Source organism: Osmerus mordax, chromosome 1 (assembly GCF_038355195.1).
Source record: "Osmerus mordax isolate fOsmMor3 chromosome 1, fOsmMor3.pri, whole genome shotgun sequence".
In the NCBI taxonomy this organism is placed as follows: domain Eukaryota; kingdom Metazoa; phylum Chordata; class Actinopteri; order Osmeriformes; family Osmeridae; genus Osmerus; species Osmerus mordax.
The window spans coordinates 15,880,182-15,900,234 of record NC_090050.1 but is presented as its reverse complement, the minus strand read 5'-3'; the positions used below and the strand labels follow the sequence as shown (position 1 = coordinate 15,900,234).

Genomic DNA, 20,053 nt, shown 5'->3' with positions numbered 1-20,053 from the left:
CTATGCTATATGCATGCTCAGAGAAGGCTATGACTAGACGCAGCCTAAACCAACCAGGTAAACAATATTAGCACTTTAAACGAAAATACATAGAATGAAGGATAATGACTAGAACGATTAACTGTTCCTTGTCTAGGCTTTGCATGCACCGTATTAGTCCAAATCACCATAGCACATGAGATAATACGCCGATGTTTGGTCACATTGATGAAACGTTTGAATGTTACGTAACTTCATAATTTCATAGTGAATTGAAATTACATAAATCCCTTCCCAACTCAAATTGTAGGCTAAATATATGACTACAATTATGCGACTGGCTGTTGCGCAACTCGTCTGTCGTTTGACGTGGCCAATGAGAAAGCCGTAGAATAAATGCTTTATTGGCACGAATTATATAGAAATATATAGCTGATTTGGTACATACGTATGCATATATATTATTTTATATATTCATTTTTAATTGTAGAATCAATATTTGTCATGTCAGAATGTTATTTGTGCTAATTTCACAAAGGCAAAACTATGACGTACAATAACAGACTGGAATAGACGAAAGACCCTGAACCTCCCCTTTTAAGACTGGCTGATTTCACTCTTAGGTAAGCAGTGGTTACAAAATGTGTTAATACATAAGTGAAAGGGTAGCGTGCATCATTGTAGAATCCTAACAACAAAGCAAAATGGATAAAACAGTAACCCTACCTAACCAACCCGACAAACCAACCAAAGGTAAGCCTACTTGAAATCTCTCCATTGCCTGAACTATGCCAGTAGACTCAACATTAATTTCACATCTGTTGATTAATATTTCCTCATTCACACAATATATTTTTAGTAGCCGCTCTGCCAAACAATAATGGATAGGACATGTGGTGACAGGCTAGTTTAAACACACTGATTAGGCTAGAACCTAACGTATTCAGCGCAGTTCTATTTCGAATGAACCCAGATATCATGTAACAAAGTATCTCTGTGTGTTTTCAGTGACGTTAGTGGAAAACACTGCAAACCCAAATGGTCTGTCTTTGGTCAGCTCTTACCAGACCCACAGGGTGGGGGACCCTATGGATCTGGTTGACCTGGCAACCCAAGTACAGAAGGTAGGCCCATAAATTAGTATTAGAAAGTTACACTCACATACAAACATGGTCATAACATGCTCTTTATTTATTTTTTGTAGGGAGACGATTTTGTCAAAGCTAATGCTTGCAACAGGTTAACTGTCATTGCGGATCAGATTAGATACCTGCAGGAACAGGCGAGGAAGGTAAGCCTGACAAATTAAAACGTTTCCTATAAGGTAAATGTGAATGAGCAGAATATGATTTTACATCACAGATTTATGAGGCATGGGGTGTATTTACTGTACTAGGTCCTGGCTGAACTGTCTCTCTTTGTAGGTTTTAGAAGACGCTAAGAAGGATGCTGAGCTCCATCACGCTGCATGTAATGTTGTAAAAAAGCCAGGGAACATGTATTACCTTTACGAGCGCCCGTCAGGACAGAAATACTTCTCCATCCTCTCCCCACAGGTAAGTAATATAAACCATAAAGAAAAATAAACTAGGAATGTAGGAACTTTTTTATGCATTATTGTCATTTGTAAAGCGCTTTAGTACATAAGCTCTCTGTAGTGAGAAGAAAGACACTACAACGTGGCAGACACATGCACTGCACAATATGTTTTGAGTTAAAAGAATTGGATGTCCAAAGTCTGCATGTGACCCTGAGTTGAGATAACTATGTCCACCTGGTGAAAACAGAGCCAGTTCTCGTCAGAGCTGACTGGTAGCTAGCACAACCATGAGAACATGGATGTGTTCAAAGATTTGAGTGATCAATATTTAACCAACTATCAACTCATTTTTAGGAATGGGGCTCCAGTTGCCCTCACAAGTTTATCGCTGCGTACAAGCTTCAGTACGACATGTCCTGGACCCCACTGGAGGAGGTGCAGAAGAGGGACGCAGAGATGGGCATTATGGACAAACTCCTCAGCCAGCAGGCAGCCTTGCCACCCTGCTCAGAGCTTAACTTTGAGGGCCTGACTAAATGAAGGATAACATAGGGAGCTGGATCAGACTGGAACTGGAGCAGCTGTTTGTGGCCACCCAGGGTGGCTGTTAAGGTCTTAATTCAATTCAAGGTTTTGATTACTGGGCTACCTCAGAATCATTGGCTTTGTTTGGAATATATCCCACTGGCACCAACATGATTTAATGACATGTTTCAATTATGGTATGTGGTTTTCTGTCTTTACTGAACTGGAATATTTGCAAATGCAAACTTTCTTAAGCCTTTAATCTTAAGTTATGTTTGTAGTTATTTTACCTTTTTTGTTTTAATGAACAAGGAATCTTCAAGGTGGTAACCAAGATTGGTATTATTCTGACAGTTTGAAAGGAATAATAAAATACAATTAAGTGTCTTAAAGTTACAGGCTTGCTTAAACGGTATATTAACCAGCCTTGCATTGTGAAGTAAGCACACTTTCCATGGGCTTATAGCAGACATTGGCCTTTAGTCATCATGAAGGTATTATATTTCTCCAGAGGACTCGACACTTAGTGCTTGTGCAGAGAAAAAACAACAAAGTCCATTATTAGTTGTCAGCTTATTGATGCCCAATATGCTGACATAAAAGGAACAGCTAGGAGAAAAATTGTTGAACTTTTCTGACTTTATTTGGAAGACAAATGACAATCTATATTCGAACAAACATGGACAAATCCTAATTTAAACAGGCACATAAACTTCAGATGTTGATTTGAAGTTCTCGATTCCAAATTGTTACATCCATGTGGAAATGTTTGATCAACTAACATTCCATACTACATTTCATGAATGCAGATTGTAACTTCAAAAATACACATGATTCGATTAAAAGTGTCAATATTTCCTACCATAAATGTACAAATGTGTTCCAATAGTGCAATACAACATTTTGGAATGCAACAAGTGATTTTCTAAATCGATAAGATACATACATGGACAAAACATGATTTCAACAAGTTTTAGCATGACATTTTTTTAAAGCAGGAGTTAAAGACATTACAATTTGGACCAGAAAGGCACTGTGAAAACACAAAAACAGTTAAAAGTGAGTTATTTCCATTTAAAACACCTACTATACCGTACAGATCTGCTTGCCCGTCAAGCTGCAGGCTGCTGCTCTCTGGTAATCATCTGTAGGTAAGAGTTAATGAAAGGCAAAAGTTTCCAGTTGTCTGTAGCGATACTGATCTGCACAGCGTCCTCCTCCATGCTGATTTTCAAAAGAACATGAGACTTGGGCGGGAGGAAGAAAAGCACTTTGCTCTTCCCTGGATCTTTCTCAGACACTTCTGAGATCACAAATGGCTGAAAGTGCTTCTCTATCATCAGAACTAAGGATGAGTCACTCAGTTCACAGCAGAAGAGGCTTGAAGCATTGTCAGCTAAATCCGTCTCTGAATCCCTAGAGCTCATTTCCTTCCACATGACCTCGAAGAGCCTATACCTGTGTTCTTCTCCCCACCCCAGGGGGGCAGACAGGGGCAGAAATAATTGAGGGAAGGTAACCTGAAGGTCTGCAAGGGCAGTGCGCCAGGAGAGCCCATCCTGGGTGGTAAAGACAGCGCTGGCTTTCAAGGTGGTGGGGTACGGCCTCCTGGGCCTCAGTCTCAGCCTCACCACCGGAGGCTTCCGCTCTCTGAACAGGCACGGAACACTGATGTCACTCACATCCTCGTAGTGCGGGTCCGTGAGGTCGAAGTGCAGGTGTATGCTGAAGAGCTGATCAAATCTCGGGTCGTGAACTCCGGTGTAGGTCAGCTGGTATTCTAGGATGATCTCAGAGGCAAAGGCACCGTTCTGGAACTGGGCTCTGTACTCCTGCATCTCCCCTAAAACTAGATCTTGGGTCAGGTCACGCTGTGGTTCTTCGTTGGGCGTGGGCTTCATTTCTCTCTCTGGTTTTAGGTGGTTGTCCATCTTGACCAGCCTCAGCAGGGTTAGTTGTGTTCTGTGCACGGTCAGACCGCTAGTCAGCTCCTCACTCTCAGACATGATTGCAGAAAGTGAGCGTACCTTGGCCTGCAGGCCGCCCTGAGCCGGCCCCTGCCCTAACACGGCCCCCAGCTTCTCCTTGGAGAGGGTGGTCAGCAGGGTGTAGTACAGACGCGCGTGGTCCTGGATGTCCGTGTCGCCGTAGTGACAGGTGAGGTGCTGCAGGAGGTCAGCCAGTGGGTTGAGGAGGATATCCAAGCTGGGGTGCAAGAGCAGACGCCGACACACACCTAGCAGGCCGTTCCCTAAACGCCAATCCCCGCCCACGCACAAAGTGGGGGACGTGACGACACTGAGCAGGAAGCTAAGGGTGCTCTTCTGAGGGACGTCCCCTTCCTCTGCCACACGTCCCAGCACCTTGAGGTGCCAGCGGAGGGTTTGCAGGGTGAGCACAGCCAGTGGGGCCTCGGTGATGGCTTGCTGCAGAGCCCTGAGGAGAGCCACGGCCCAGTCCGACTCCTCCAGCCTCTCCTGGGCACGGTCAACCAGGTTGATGAGGTGTGGGGCCAGCCGGGTGTGTCCGAGGTACAGCCTACATAGTCTCTGGGTCAGGTTCTCACAGTGGCGCGCCACGTGAGAGAAGTGGAGGAGGAAGAGGAGGGAGGCTCGGAAGAAGGTCACCACCATCTCCCTGCTGCCGTGGTTCTCCACAATGCGGAGGAGCGATGTCAGGTGGTCGTACAGGTAGGCAAGGCCCCTCCCTCCCTCTCCATCGCCGTCCTCTCCTTCCTCCAAGTAGACCAGGGAGAGCAGGTTGAGTCTGGCCAACATGCTGGAGCTGTCATTGAACACCGTTGGCACCAGGGCTGCAGCTAGTCGAGGGGTCAGTAGCACAGGCAGGCTGTCATCCCAATCCCCACTGCTGATTGGACGGTTCTCTGGAAAGTGCAGGATGCAGTCCATGTAGAAGAGCTTCTCAGGTGTGCTTATGAGGGGGTGTTGGGATAAACCCACGAGGCGCTTGAGAAGGAAGGCCTCGTCCTCAGAACTGAACAAGCTATCTGTGAAAGCAGCCTTCATCAGCAGAGTAGCATGGAGTAGGCACACCTGCAAGAAGATGGGAGGAGATAAGGATTAGATTACACAGCATGACGATATTCTGATGATTGAATCTGAATAGTATGTCGCAAGTGTTGACGTTCTGGCATGTTCCAAAGACTCACGACTCACCTCAGACGTGCCTAGAAGACGGAGCAGCTGAGCTTTAAAGATCACTGGGGAAACAGCCGGCACCATGGAAACAACCTCTACCAGTCCTCTCAGCAGTGTAGCCTGGGCCAGGGGCGTGAGAAGGTAGGACTCCTCTAGAAGCGAGGAGAGCAGAGACCGTAGCTCCTTACAGTCTGGGCCGGTCTGCAGGGAAGGGGCCCTGCCAGTGGGACTAAGAGTGAGAGGGGAAAAAAGGGCTATGTCCGTGTGGGAACCTTCCAACACGAGACCCTCATTCCCCCCTAGCACAGCTTTCAGCTCCCCAGCGCCGGCTCCTGCCTGCTGGGTGAGCAGATACACAGCATTCCTCAGCCCCAGAGCATGGAGCCAAGAATAGGCCTGGTGAAGCCTCGAGTTTTCCTGTTGCCTCAGACCACTCAGGAGTTCCAGATGTTGGGACAGCAAACCTGGGCAGCAGGCCTCCAGCTCCCTGAGGCAGTCACAGGCTGTTGCCCGAAGGGGGCGTACCACTGCCCCACTTCTGTGGTCATTAGTGTCTTGGACTGTCTCAAGGAGGAGGTCAAGGAAGTCTTGAGAGGCGCGAGAGTGTGTACTCACACACGAAGAGCAGAGGAGCACTGAAGTTAAGGTTAGGAGGAGGTTGCAGCGGAGTGAAAGAGCCTTGGGCGAACAATAGGACAACACTGACATTAGCTCCAGAGCTGTTTCCTCACCCACTGTGACTGAAGGGCATAACAGCATAGGGTGCTCACACAGTGGAGACAGCAGGAGGATCTGAGAAGAAGGGGAAATGATGCTTTTGAAATGTCGTGATATTTAGTAAGCTGCCTGAATAGCAAAGCAGGAAGGCTAAATTTATGTCCCTTTTAAATATGGATGTTAAATGTTTTACCTTGACATTGTCACTGGCTCTGTCGTCTCTCAGCTCGCGCAATAACTCGGCTAGGAAAGCCTCCGGCGTCGTGCAGGACAAAAACTCAGACGGACTGCGTAAGAACGCGACGATTTTCTCTGGCCAGTTATTCGCCGCCATGGTTAGCAAGCTAGATTGTCAACAGTGAGTGACTGGTGATGTAATCCCGACTTTATCAACCACTCAGAACTTTAAATACATGTTGTATTTTGTCTTCGAACGGAGCACCTTTAACTGACATTGTAACATGGATCATACCCAAATAAATATATCTCTTTAAAAAGCAAACAACAATTCTGTTTTTACATACGGTACTATCCCAACATTATGGACCTTCTTCTTCTAAATCCAATGGTACATTGCAACCAAGATGTAGACTATGAGGAGCATTACCGCCACCTATTGTTTAGGAGTGTGTAGGCGCCTCCTTTGAAATTGTGAAGGAACATGCCCAGCCTGCAAATAAATGGCAAATCTGATTTGTCCTAGCGTGCCATTTGTATAGTGATTTCTTCTTACTCAGTCAGGACTTTAACGATATCGTACTTTATAAATGCAAAGATTGGAAACCAAAGGAATACTTAATGAAAAAATAAAACTCCTAGGCTATTATCTATTGAAGTGTCTTGTATTACTGTCCCACATCTTGTTAATATAACACAATATAACACAAGTAGAAGTCATCACGTTACGATTCAATTCTATTTCGTTCACTTTATTGACCACAAAGGAAACTCAAGATTGAGTGTTTGTCCAGAAGAACATCAGATGTATGAAAATAAATCATACTCCCACAACATCTTTGAAGAGGAGCCTTTGTAAGGCAAATTTGTCAAAAGCGCTTATATTCACTATGTTTGAAACATATAAGCAATATTACATTAAGAATTAATGTTCACTTTTTAACGCTGAGTACAATCAAATGGCACACACTGAAAATAAGCTTGCATGCTGGTGTGGATGAGTGACTGTGGGATTGGACAGACTGGATAGCACCATTGTGAAGGTAATGCCCTAGTTAAAACCTCCAGCAACTGACCCCCACCCTTCCCAGAATAGGTTAAGAAAATAAAGATGCATAATGCAAATGTATAACATTGTTATTGAAATATATTTTGTAAAAAGACATGTACATGATTACCATGTTAATGCAGTCACATAAAATATCTTATGTTGACAAGGAGAACATAAAGAAGTTATGAAAGACTAACTGAAGTGCATGTGTAGCTCACAGACAATGTATCTTCTAAGTCTAACCATTTTGACAGATAAAGACTTGAGGAAAATAAGAGCTAGCTAAGTGTATAATACATTATGTACATTGTTTCATGACCACAAAGGTTAAAATATAGTTTAGGTAACATGGAAAGCAGTATGATTCCTTTGAGCTTAGTTATATTCTGTCCAGCAGGTGGCAAGCTTGATCAACAGGAGATGACCAGAGCGTTGAGGGACTGGCTAGTTTGTTCCTGTGGTGCTCCAGAAGACAGAATCTCACAGGCAGCCAGCTCATGATACAGAGCGTTGAGAACCTCCAGTATGTGGGCTTTCCCTAAATAATAGGTAACAGATGTGAATATATAGATAATTACATTACATGCAAGCCTATCCATAAGAAAATCTAATTGAAACCTATTTTTAACTTTACAACTTGGGGGTCTTTTGTAATTCTTCATTATCATGTTTCACACAGCGACCATATGTAGTTTACTGATTCACTGTAAAGCTGTTTAAAGTGGTGTTTCTTACCATGTTGAGGATCGCTACAGGACTCCAAAGTGCTTAGCAAGATCTTCCCAAGAGACCTCCGGGACACATTCTGAAACCAGAGAACGCTTTTTACTGGCTGCCACGCTAGCAACAGGCTATGTAATAACAAGGAAAAAAAATCTAGAAGCGAAAGGGAAACACTATCAGCTACTCTAACACCTTTTAATTGAGAGAACACCACATGGTTCAGCAATAGTAATGTTTCACCAAGTCACAAATAGGTAACACCTTTTCTATACAACTGCTGATTGATTATAAACAAAGAAGTCTGCTGGTGCATAATAGGCCCCCAGGGTCTGACTGACCAGGTCCCTGAGCTGCTGCAGGAGCTGTAGAACATCCACCAGTTTCTCCTCGACAAGGGACAGTCGCACTCTCTCCGTCTCCAGCATCTGCAGCTCCATCTGGAGCATCTCTGCTTCCTCGGCCTTCTGCTGTAGCTCCTGCACCAGAGAGTCCTTCATCTGGGACACACAGAGACAAAAACAGGCTTGTTGTCAGGTCATAACCACGACCACAGAACAGGTCTCTCCCCACACGCAGACTAAGGCCAGGCCTCCATGTAAATAAGCCCTCTCGCTCATAGGTTTGTTTAGCTGAGCGGCTGAACATTTTGAAAATACAAAAAACCCACGACGTCATGGTCCCCTCCCCGTCTGTACATGTTGCTGTTTGGTGAGCTGCTACTCAGCTGTATCCAGAGGGTTTATTTACGATATTCCAAAGTGCCATGTAGGGCTAGAGGGTATTTTTGTGGTCAGCTCAGTGAGAAACAGCTGCACACACAGGGTGGCGCTGTGACCACTGCTGCCGGCTGGGCGCTGGGCTGTGCCACTCACTGTGGTTTGACTTTGAAGCCCTGCACTCTCATAACAACTTATACCAGTCCTCTCTAATCCAACTTTACACCATGACCAGAGCCCCAAAATGACTATATATATATAGGGAGACAAAACATAATCCAAAGAACCATTATTTCTCCAGCTGTATCAGGAAGTGCAGTAGTGATGGTGGTCATCGGTGTTCTTTACCTGGTCCATGTCGAGCTCAGCCTTGCAAGCCTGACTTTCCTTGAGCTCCAGCTGCTTGTTCAGCCTGGTGACTTTCTCCAGGAGCTCCACCACAGCACTGCGGCTCTCCTCGCTTCTGGAGCCTCCAAAGTGGGACAGTAGCTTCTTCACCGCCTTATCTTCACACCTGGTGAAAACCAGGGGAACCCATTCGTTAAAACCTCCCTCTGAAACCCAACAGGTCAAATTAAGCCCCATTTCCATCCTGTTATTACACTCGTTAAACGTGTAGGCTCAGTTAGGCCAACTTGTGCCTGTGCGGCTGTGTGCACGCTGCAGGTGTGAGAGGCAGGGTTGGTTTGGGGAGGTGGAGTCAGAGCTGGTGTGCTGTACCTGTCCCCACAGCAGGACAGCCTGGTGAGAATCCTCTTCACCTCGTCCACCTGTCTCTGTTGCTCTCCTGTCCACTTGTCCTCCTCCTCGTCTGACGCCGCCTGGCCCTCCACAGAGCGGAACAGTTGCTCCTCCACTGTCACAACACAACACAAATCATCAGGATACAGAGGCCAGCATCACTAGATAAAACTCTGAGATTTAATAAGATGGTTTAGGCTGTAAGGAATAAGGAGCAGTATGCCTTACTGTTGTCTAGTGTGGTCTCCGCTCGCCCTGTAGGAGACCGCCGGTCATGCTGGGAGTCCAGGCAGAATTCCTGTCCTGGTCTGCCCGTGACCTGCTGCCTTGCCCTGGTGCTGCATGGGATTTGTAGTTTGGACAACTCAGATCTGGAGAAAAATAAGCATGTTGTTTCTGCAAATCCATTCAGAATGCATTCTATTTCTACCCTATCCAAGCACAGTCTGACTTTAAAACGTGCATGTGTAACATGAGACATAAGACTTACTACAAACATGAGTGTGTAACATCTGCAACCGCCAAGATCATTTTATTGGGGGCTGTGTGATATAGTTCTCTAAATTAAGTAATTGAAGCCAGGCACAGCATCTTTAGAGCACTGAAAGCTTTAAGACATTTTCACAGTAAAGTGGGACAGTGTGAGAATTACCCCTCAAGTTTCCAAAAGTTTGACTACAAGTTCTGAGCAGAATAAAATGATGGTGATGGCATTAAGGAGGAGACATGGAATTAAGACAGTCAAGTCATAAGTATAAAATATTGTACATCATAATGAAGTTGAAACATCACTTGTAACCTAGACAAAAAACATATTGATTAAAGTCATGCGTGTCTTTGTAGTCAAAGTTTACATTTTTAAACTGTTGTAAGAATGCAGTTGATGTAGATCAATCATTTTGTTATCACGTGAATTTTTCTGCTTTCCTCTGCTGTCTGGTCTTTGTGTTGTAAGAAATCCGATAGGGGCATTCGTGAAACACTGAATAAGTGTTTCCAGATGACAATGTCTTGCGCGGGGGAAAAAATCTAGAAAAAGCTTTTCAGCTTGGCTCTGTGAAAAAATCTGTCCAGAAGCACTCATGCTTATATCCTGCTGGCACGAGGCACACCATTAGACCAATGACATAACACTGCAACAGCATATAGACTAGAGGGAATAACAGCTTTCTAGGTACAAAACACAGGAAGGAATTGTGTGCAGTGTAAGGTCTGCTTTCCACAACCAATCAGAAGGGGTTGATACATTTGAAATGTGGGGCCACAGTCAAGGTAGCTGTCGGAGTAGACTCAAGCCCTTGAGGACCCCCAGCTGCCTAGGGAAGAGGATGCTGGGGCACACAAACACAGATCCTAGCTGGTTGTCATGGATACCCTGGGTCTCAGGAATGAGCGAGCCGAGGGCCTTTTCAAACTCTGAGCCTGGTGTGACTAATTGCACTTTAATTGACAGAGTAGCCGTTAGAGCGGAGCTGTGGCCAGGCTCTTGTGAACACTACACGGACATATACATGAAGCCTCTGGCTCTGGCTTTTGACATGGGGGAGAAAAATGGTGCCAGCTTTGTCTGGTTGCAGACACAAAGTGCTTGTACAAACAGTCAGTACCCCTTTGAGGGAAAAATAATGGATTTTCTGGATGTCAGGCCAAGACCATGGGCTAGGTTAGTTGAGTGGGATTATGATTGTGTATGTGAGTAATGCTATTTGAGGAGTCATCTTCATCAGGTAGTTCCATAATTAAATGTATACATTGTACGTAGTGAGAAAGAGCTCAGAAGTAGAGCTGGAATTGAAGTTGCAGAGAGTGTGTGAAGCTCTCCAGACACCTGAGAGCAGGCCAGACATCCTGGATGGTGGTTTGACTGTGGGATCCAAGAGACATACTGTAGACAGCCTGGCCGTCTTGCTCTATGACATGGACTGGGAACTAATCCCCCACCAGCGTATGATGGAAAAGCAGCAGCAGGGGTTTTGGAGTGCAGTAAAGGAGACATGTTTTTATCGTTTTACAAGTCAGCAAGACGCAGCATATGAGTGAGAAATTAAAGAGAAATTCGGAATCCAAATAAAATACAAAAAGCAACCCTAGATATAAGACCATGAGCTCACTTTTCCATCACTTGTGGTACATACTGTACGCTGGGGGTACATACTGTACACTGGGGGCACATACTGTACGCTGAGGGCACATACTGTACGCTGGGGGCACATACTGTACGCTGGGGGTACATACTGTACGCTGGGGGCACATACTGTACGCTGGGGGTACATACTGTACGCTGGGGGCACATACTGTACGCTGTTGGCAATAACAGCCATAAATAGGAAGCAACATCGTACAACCCATATGGGATAGTTTAGCGGTTCACATCAATGCAAACTCTACTTTGCAAGCTTTTTCTAAACCTACCTATCAAGCATTGTGTTCTGAAACAGCCCCAAAAGACAGGAGGTATTTTCCCGTTCCTTCGTTGTGGAGGGTGATTGACTTTAAAGGAAAAAACTGGTGGAAATTGATTCACTATGACATACTTCTGATGTTCTTGATTATTGGAATCTGGAGATTCAAAGCAGAGTTATAAACAAAACTATTAAAGGAAACCTGAGAAAGGCTTCAAAGGTATGGCTTTTGAAATAGAGTACCATTTCTTATTCCAGGGCTACTGGATTAGTGAAGCATTGGATAATTAATCTAACATTTCCTGAATTGCACTGTTCAACCATGCTGTCTGTAAGATGCAGAGACATGTTTGTCTAGATCTTACATTTACTATCAAGGAAAGGCATTTAGCTGTTACAGCCATAGTCTGTTTACCTTAAGCCAATCATTGCTAAGTAGCTGCACATTGCAAAGATAGTGGTTGGATTATTTATTATTTAATTATTCTGCATCCAAACGTATTTATAAAACACTGGACCAGTGCTTACAGGCCAGGGGGAGTTCAGCTGTTTATGGTTAGAGTCAGGACACTAGAGAACTTCCTGTGTTTATCACAGGGAGGGCCGATGTGAACTTCCATCCTTGCTCAGACCTCAAATTCCCATCCCCCACTCGGCAGAAATGTCTCTCTTTCTTCAGGTGTTATCCGTCAGTGTGAGTGGCCATGTCTTCTGTCCACAGAGGTTACAAGTGAGGGCAGGCAGCAGACCTGAGATTGATGTATCGTGCTCTCTTAGCAGGGGGCCTAATATTATGGCTGAGAAAGACGTGTTTATGTGAGGGGGTTTGTTTGGAAAACCTGTGATACATCTAATCCACTGAAATACAAAAAGTCTGTTGATACATGGTCAGATTTATCATATTGGGTGGTTTCTTGAGAAACATAAAACTTGGTTCTGGGCTGAATTGCACATTCAGTGGAAAATTTGCTTTGCAGTTGTGTGAGTAGCCTTAATCTAGATTTGGGATTCGAGACCCTACATTTCTAGCCAGCAAGTAAGGTGCAAACAAACCTCTAGAGTTACAAGTGTTGATGAATTATGAGTGAAGGAAAACACATAAAAGGAAAAATCCACAAGGGTGGAAGGCAGTAATGTTATATGTTATATAAGAAATCTCTTGTGTATGATGTATTAGTGCTGATGTCTGCACAGTCAGAATAACTCCAAGCCAGAGGAAGGGAGGAGAGGAGGGAACGGTTCCAAACTGAAAGGGAGACCACTTGGCTGTGTGGTTTTTGAGGACTGTTCAAGAACAACACAAAGGCAAGATAATGCCCTTGGTTGCAGACATCCCTTGAGTGAGTCCTGCCCGTATTATTTAAGGAGCAGGAATGCAATGGCAGCACCTGCTCTTCCAAGTGTTGCTTTTCTCACATGAAGGCAGATAAATGACCCACTGGGCCCTCCTTTCTCCTGCTCTCCCAGGCGCCACGTAGAGAGCATAAAAAGCCCTGCAGATCATGGCTCCCCGGAGCCCAGCATCTTAGGGCCAAGGGTTAGAGGCACACACATATGTACATGTCGCTTCTACACAGAGTGTGTTTAAATATGCTCGGTACTAAAAGAGTAAAGAGTACCAGAAAATATCAAGGGCATGGTTATGGAACTTCCAAGACACAAATGGAGGCAAAACCTTAGACAATAACACAAGACAAAAGACTTGTGCCAGTGTTGTTGTCATAGTCCAGGAGTGATTTGGGATTTCCACTCCGGATCATACTAGAATGTTGAACCACAGACAAAGAGGAGGGAAAAGATGGATGACTCTGTTCCTCTCATGTGAGCCTTGAAAAACATGTCCTCCGCTCCATGAACAAACACTTGAGTGTTTGCTTCTTCCTCCAGATGGTGGGTTTTCCTCCGCCTTCTTTTCTTTTTGTTCCTCTGGCTATGCTCCCCATTGTCTCTGGGTCTGGTCCACAGCACTCTATAGGCTGAACTGACTGATTTAGATCCTCACTACCTTTTGGAGTTTAGAAAGACCCAGAGCTAAAAGTTACACTCGGTTGGCTCTCTCATTTTTCATGGTAATACACTGAGCAGTTAATTCCTGTTCCCACCAATTCCTCTGTTGATGGGGTGGCTCCCTCCCTCCCAGATGAATCCCTCTGCTCTCTTTTAGCATATGATCTAAACCTTATGCCATAGGACTCACACTTCTTGAGTTTCAGACTACAGACCGCATTGACTTCAAGTCTGTTCCAATTCATCCAGTCATGGAAAACTTGAGTGCAGATCCAGTATGCTGTAGTAGTGCAACATTTTTCAACAACTAACGTGCATGCAGTATGTCATGACGAAACTCCCCTCAGCAGTTGACACTGTTTACAGTTATTCTCAAGGAATGTGGAACCTGTGTGATTAACTATTCTCTGACAGCATCCCAAAAGTTAATCCTAGTATTACCATCCAAAGCAGCTAGTGTCACTTTGGTACGATTTGGCAACACATCACTGCACCAATCATGTACCACAAATTGGACATCTGATATGAAATACTGCAGCCAATTCAGTATGTGGCTTATTTAAAAACGGATTACCCTATCAAGTTCCAGATAACTGCTGTTTGAAATACAGTTGAGTACACATGAAACTCAAACACATTATTTGATGCGGGTGGGAAAGGAGCGAAAATCAAAGGCAGATTGCACAAACCCTGTCCATGACAGGTAAAGTGTCAGACAACTCAAGTGGATGGAGTAAAATAACAGATGGGAATAATATGAGTGACAAATACATACAGTATTTGTGTGCTCCTGAATATGTGAAAGCTATCCAGCTGATTTTGTCAGCTTGCTGGTATATCCGTGCCATCTAGTTGCGCTTCATTGTCTCTAAACCTCAGTCTCGTCCACTTAAGAGTCAATATCCTGTATCCTGATCTGGCATACTTTCAAAAAGACAACGACATGCTCTGAGAGCTGTGAACAAGGCGACAAACAATGAGTAGAATATCTGACACATTCTGTCAATAGGGTTTCAATGAGCAATACTTTGGTGAGAGTATTCATGGAGACTTGTTGCTAGGCTCCATCTGAGGGTGAGTTGGTCTATTATTGAGCAGGCAGAGTATTCTGCAGATTGATGGGAACATTCAGCCTGCTTAGGTCCTAGCTCAATGGAGAGTTGAGCCTATTGTGGAACTGAATAAATTATTTGGCTGAAGAGTATCCATAGACGGGGGCTTATAAAGACTTATTGGCACAGCCTTAAAAGTTTGCACAGATTTGTAAGTTTACGGTTACAAAGTGGTACTGTGTTTGCAAAACATGTTTCAGTGTGCCATTAGCTAAAGAAGAAGCCCGTTTTTTGCGTTTGTGTTTAGTTTTCTGAGTGTCTTTAAGACCTGCATATGAAGAACGAATCTTCTCTGAATCTTGTCACATGCTATTTACACAGTCATCTACACAGTATACCAATTCTGCCATTATTAATGACAGGATTAAACAGACAAGACCAAAACACGAAGGACAGACACAATAAACTTTCATGACACAAGGCTTTGTGTTTTCCAGTGCAATTATGAACAAATAAGTTGGGCCTTTCTTCAAAGTTAATAATTCCCAACAGTAGCAGCACACAAACAGGACCAACTTACCACACACATTGTCTGTTAAACCAACCCAAACAAAACAAGGCTGAAAATCAGAATACCAAACCACATCAAGAATAGTTAACTACTTAAATAGCATGGTAGAGTTTTCCAGGCATGGAGCCAATTGTAAATAGGGAGTCATTTTATTCATGGAGATTTCAAAATTCATTATGGTTGACTTTAACCACTAAGAGCTCTATGATGCAATGTGTTACCAAAACAATATCTTATTTTTCATAAGGCATAACATTATCAGAGGTAAAACCGCATATGGTGTGAGCTACATGTTTATTTAACGCCAAGGATGTTAGATTTAATATGCCTTTGTTGTGTAGTATCACTGTGCAGTATTCCTTTCAAGAAAAACAAGCGGTCAGGCTTGCTTTTCTCCTGAAATACCACAGTAACATATCCTCATCATCATGGATTGTTATCATGCATTTGAATAATGGAATTTTTCTCTCATGACCTCTTAAGTACTGGGGCAGTTTTACCTGTAGTAGAGGAGCTCAGACTCTATCTGCTGAACATGTTGCTGGAGTACTGGGACATGGCTTGCTTTGGCCTCCAGCTCCTTCACCTTGCCCAGGCCACTGAGCACTGCCTGTCTGGCCTCTTCCACCTTTCTCCTCATGTCCACTTGCTCCTGCTTCAAGGACTTGTTACAGTCCTCCAGGGCAGCCACAGTCTCCCTGGAGCTCCGCAGCTCCTGCACCAGTTTCTGGTTACACAGCATGGCCTCCTCAATCTGGCCATCCTGAGAGCTGCAGATCAACTCTACCTCGTGGAGGTAACTATTCAGGCTCTTCTGGCTGTCATATCTGCTGGTTTTAGTGCAACCGTACATGCTTTTTTTCTGAGCAGTTTGTTTCTGGTGGACAATGAAACAGCCAGCTTCTGGTTTGTGTTTAGAGTGACTTTTCCAAAGTCCCACCTGTGACAAAATATAAATATGGTCACTTGCATGAACAGAGTGAGTGATTAAACACGTAATAAAAACTGCTGATGCTAAGGAAATCGTTCTGTAGCGTACCTGGCAGACAGCGACGTGAACTCTATAGCCTATTTGTTCCATTGAATCATTTACGCTTACCTGTAAGGCCAACGACCGGGCATCACTGCTCTGAAGAGCTGCACGCATGTCCTCAACTAATTCTCTGAGACTTGCATTTTCCTCCTCCAGTTTGGTTATCCTGTCTTCAGCTTCTTCAAGTGCCACTATTTCCTCGTAACATTCCCGTGGGCACGACCCCAGTTGTTTGCAACCCGATGCATGTCTTTCCGAGGTAGGAGAAGACCCTCGGCCCCTTCGTCCACCGACGCCCACAGAAAATAATCTTTCTCTCCTCCTCAAAGGACTCCTGAGACGGATCTGCGTTTCTATATGCTCGCTCTCCTTCCCAACGAGTAATCTTCCATTATCGTATTGGCACCCTGCTTTAGTGCTGAAGTATCCACATAGTTTTGCATGAAATTGTCTAAAAGTAAACTCGTTTGGCAAATTGTCCAATATACCAGCACATTCCTCCGAATTTGAGTCTTTGTTCAGTCCTAAGATTTTACATAAAATATTAAAGTCCTCTACAGGAATTTTGCCGTCTCCTTGACAGTCCATATGATGGAAAATCTCCTGCAAATACTGATCCAACCCTGTGGCCAAAACTATTATTTCGTTCTCGACTCCTCGATCCAATCCATAATGGTAAGCCAAAGTACTTACTATCCATTGTGTCCTGCGCGCGGGTCGGCTGTATGGATCGTTTGTATCGGCATTATCCATATTTATTTGTTTATCAACTCTGCATGTAGCCTACGATATTCTTTAAACTGTGTTTGGATGATAAAACTGGGTGTCTACTAGCACTTGATGCATCCCACGCCAAAGCCTGCTTTTTCTGACCACTCACTTTGAGAATGTATCTAAGTGGTTCTATGAACATGGGGCGTTTCTTTGAAGTCATGTTTAGCACTGCCCCCCAAATTCTTTCCCATTAAAAGGACATTATTGACCTTTTTTCGTAAAAGTATAAATCGAGTTCAATCTAAATATTTATTGACAATTGAATATTATATTTAGACATTTGTTACAGCCTCAACTGCATGATAAAATAAGAATATAGGCTATGCAAAATATGTAGACGGTAGGTCGAACGTAAGGTTATGCCGGTGAGGTTATGCCTGTAAGGTTATGCCCGTAAAGTTATGCCCAAAATAGATAATTAACTGCATTAGGCTACAAGTCTCTTATTATTGTGTTCGTCAAGAGCCAGTCCTGAGCATTCTTTAATCCAAAGGGTGTGAAAAAAAGTAATTAAAATTGTAAGTAAAAAAAAAAAGCGTTTGTGACATAACATTAATTGTTGCACTCCATTGTTGTATCATAACTTCTTCAACGTATTTAATTCCATTGTAATAAACAATAGCAACTTTTGTGTCAGTTGACTACTGTTTTTTTTTCTTACTTTTTCAACTTTATTGAAAGAGCAAAAATATCAATAAATGACCGACACGTACTCAGCAAGCTTAACACTATTAAACAACTGACTACTGTTAGTTTTTTATAGGAAGTTAGAGTTACCACCATGCCCTACATTGTGACGCTGGTTGCCAAGGCGACGAGATGCAATGTGCCAGTTCATTTGGTGACAAGTTATTTGCAAAATAGTCTAAACAAGCCTAACCCAGTTGATTTAACTTTATTTATGTTATGGGGTAAACTGAGGTCCTGATGCACAAAACACACTTGTCTTTTTAGCTCTGAAAGTCAAATAGAACTATTTAATGCCGCGGAAGTAGCTTTAAATTCACGGTTTTGTGGAAGGATGATTCAAAGTAAACTTTACCTGTCCATTTTCCAGAAAATCTGTTAGCCTGTAACACTGCTGTTGGCACTTTCAAAGCAGCACGTGTATCGAACAGAAAACAAACGGTAGGAATGTGTTTTAAAGTTTAAAGGAAGTTTTAAAATGTATTTTAAAATCTTCGAATTATGCATGTACAGTACTGAATAGTATACTTATCTGTATGGAAGGTTTAAAGTAGTTATGGCTATTTAGTAAAAACTAGTTTTTTGTTTTGTATTTTCTGTAAGACTATATGCTCCTCTTGTCAGACTAGTACCGATGTTCTATGTAAATGTTTCCAATAGACACACTCTTAATGGAAGCCAAAGAAGTATGTGAGTTCTCAGACTCAAAGGGAAGCAGCAGAGAATCTATACATTGTCACTCACCCGAGTTTGACACTGGAGTTTATCCTGACAATGGAGTCCGTGACAGTGACACAGAAAATGACCAGTTGGATTCCCAAAGTGAAGTGCAACATATGGACCAAGGCATACAGAATTCACTGTCAAATTCACATCATGATAAATCCACACAGCAAGTCAGAGATGATTCACATAATGTCACATGGAAAATTAGCATTGTTATAGCTATTCCAAAAGGTAAGTCATTTTATTATGTAAATCCTTAGCTTAAAAAAAACATGCAAATTTAAATGTAATTGAACTGTTTGATACATTATTGAACTGATACATTATTCTGTGATGGATGTCACCTATATTGTACAGATCTCATATTTAGCTGCTTCCTGTTGTAGGAGAGGATGAGGATCATGTTGCTATTGAAAAGGAAAAGAAGAGGCCAAAGAAAGTGTTGTCCAGTGGCGTTTTTGAGGCTCCCAAAGCTCAAGGCTACTATCACATAGAATATAACTTGCTACCAGATGATCCAGAGCCAACCAAAGTGGACCTTGTGATGTTTGGGCTTGCAGCTAAAATCTACATCGACAATGAAGCAAAGGTGGCAAGCAGATGTGATTACATGCAGTGCAAAAAAAGGGATAATGATACAGTAGACCACTACATTGTGGCTTTATAACAGTGTTGTAAACGAAGGCCAGCTTACTGTCTGGCTGTGTTCCACTTGCCTTAAGTATGTATGAAGGACTAAAGGTCACTGTACTAAGACAAGAGAGGGTTTAGAATGTCAGATGGAAACCTATCTAAATACCATGTCTGTGTTTGAAGGGTTTGTGTTTGCTCATCCTACACTTCACAACACACAGACACTGATTTCGTATGGGAATGTAATCCTGCTCATTGGAAAACAAAACTCCACTTATCCAGCTACCTCTGTTAACTATTCCTGTGGGAATTCAATGACTTTTGTAGACTGAAAACACTGTCTAAACTATTTTGGAGGGCCTCATTTGCATGTGTTTGTTCTGCAGGTGTTAAAGCCATGGCATGAGGGAGAACAGGTGTGGCTGGGCTGGTCTCAGTCTGTCAAAGTCAGAGTCACTCGAGAGCTACTGATTAAACTAGCGTCCCACAAGGTCACATTTAGAGTTTGGGACACAAAGGACAGAGTGTCTACCAAAGCCAGAAATGACCGACCCAAAGCCTTCAGACTGCCACAGACCAGGAGTGGGGAGGAGACCGATCATTTAGGTAGGAAATTTGACAGCCATATATCTATCTTGCCATGACATTACTATTAAGAGTTATTTGAACTAATCCTCTATTATTGGATTATGTCCTCTGTTAATGGATGACAGACCGAAAACAATAGTAATCAGATGTTACTCCTTTCAGCCTTGCCTTACATTGTGGTTTGATTAAAGGATGTTCCGTTTCCTATGTCTTCATTACGATTGTTGTGTAATGTGAGAATGTGCTAATGAGT

At 43.3% G+C, this 20,053-nt stretch overlaps 3 protein-coding genes across 3 annotated transcripts; 1 reads left to right on the top strand and 2 right to left on the bottom strand.

Moving 5' to 3' along the window:
* Positions 1 to 595: 595 nt before the first annotated feature.
* Positions 596 to 2,440, top strand: c1h1orf50 (chromosome 1 C1orf50 homolog). Its single transcript, XM_067242517.1, has 5 exons — positions 596 to 732; positions 988 to 1,103; positions 1,184 to 1,270; positions 1,404 to 1,535; positions 1,874 to 2,440. Exons 1-5 carry the CDS (start codon positions 684 to 686, stop codon positions 2,057 to 2,059), a joined length of 570 nt encoding a protein of 189 aa, XP_067098618.1. The 5' UTR covers positions 596 to 683; the 3' UTR covers positions 2,060 to 2,440.
* A 236-nt stretch (positions 2,441 to 2,676) lies between these two features.
* ap5b1 (adaptor related protein complex 5 subunit beta 1) lies at positions 2,677 to 6,440 on the bottom strand. The gene is made up of 3 exons (XM_067242516.1): positions 6,113 to 6,440; positions 5,221 to 5,994; positions 2,677 to 5,097 (listed from the first exon to the last, which is right to left on the bottom strand). The coding sequence occupies exons 1-3, from the start codon at positions 6,251 to 6,253 to the stop codon at positions 3,157 to 3,159; spliced, it is 2,856 nt and encodes a 951-aa protein (XP_067098617.1). The 5' UTR covers positions 6,254 to 6,440; the 3' UTR covers positions 2,677 to 3,156.
* Positions 6,441 to 6,847: 407 nt separating this feature from the next.
* efcc1 (EF-hand and coiled-coil domain containing 1) lies at positions 6,848 to 17,145 on the bottom strand. The gene is made up of 8 exons (XM_067242491.1): positions 16,459 to 17,145; positions 15,860 to 16,299; positions 9,556 to 9,698; positions 9,307 to 9,442; positions 8,935 to 9,100; positions 8,209 to 8,367; positions 7,883 to 7,952; positions 6,848 to 7,685 (listed from the first exon to the last, which is right to left on the bottom strand). The coding sequence occupies exons 1-8, from the start codon at positions 17,143 to 17,145 to the stop codon at positions 7,558 to 7,560; spliced, it is 1,929 nt and encodes a 642-aa protein (XP_067098592.1). The 3' UTR covers positions 6,848 to 7,557.
* Positions 17,146 to 20,053: the final 2,908 nt, after the last annotated feature.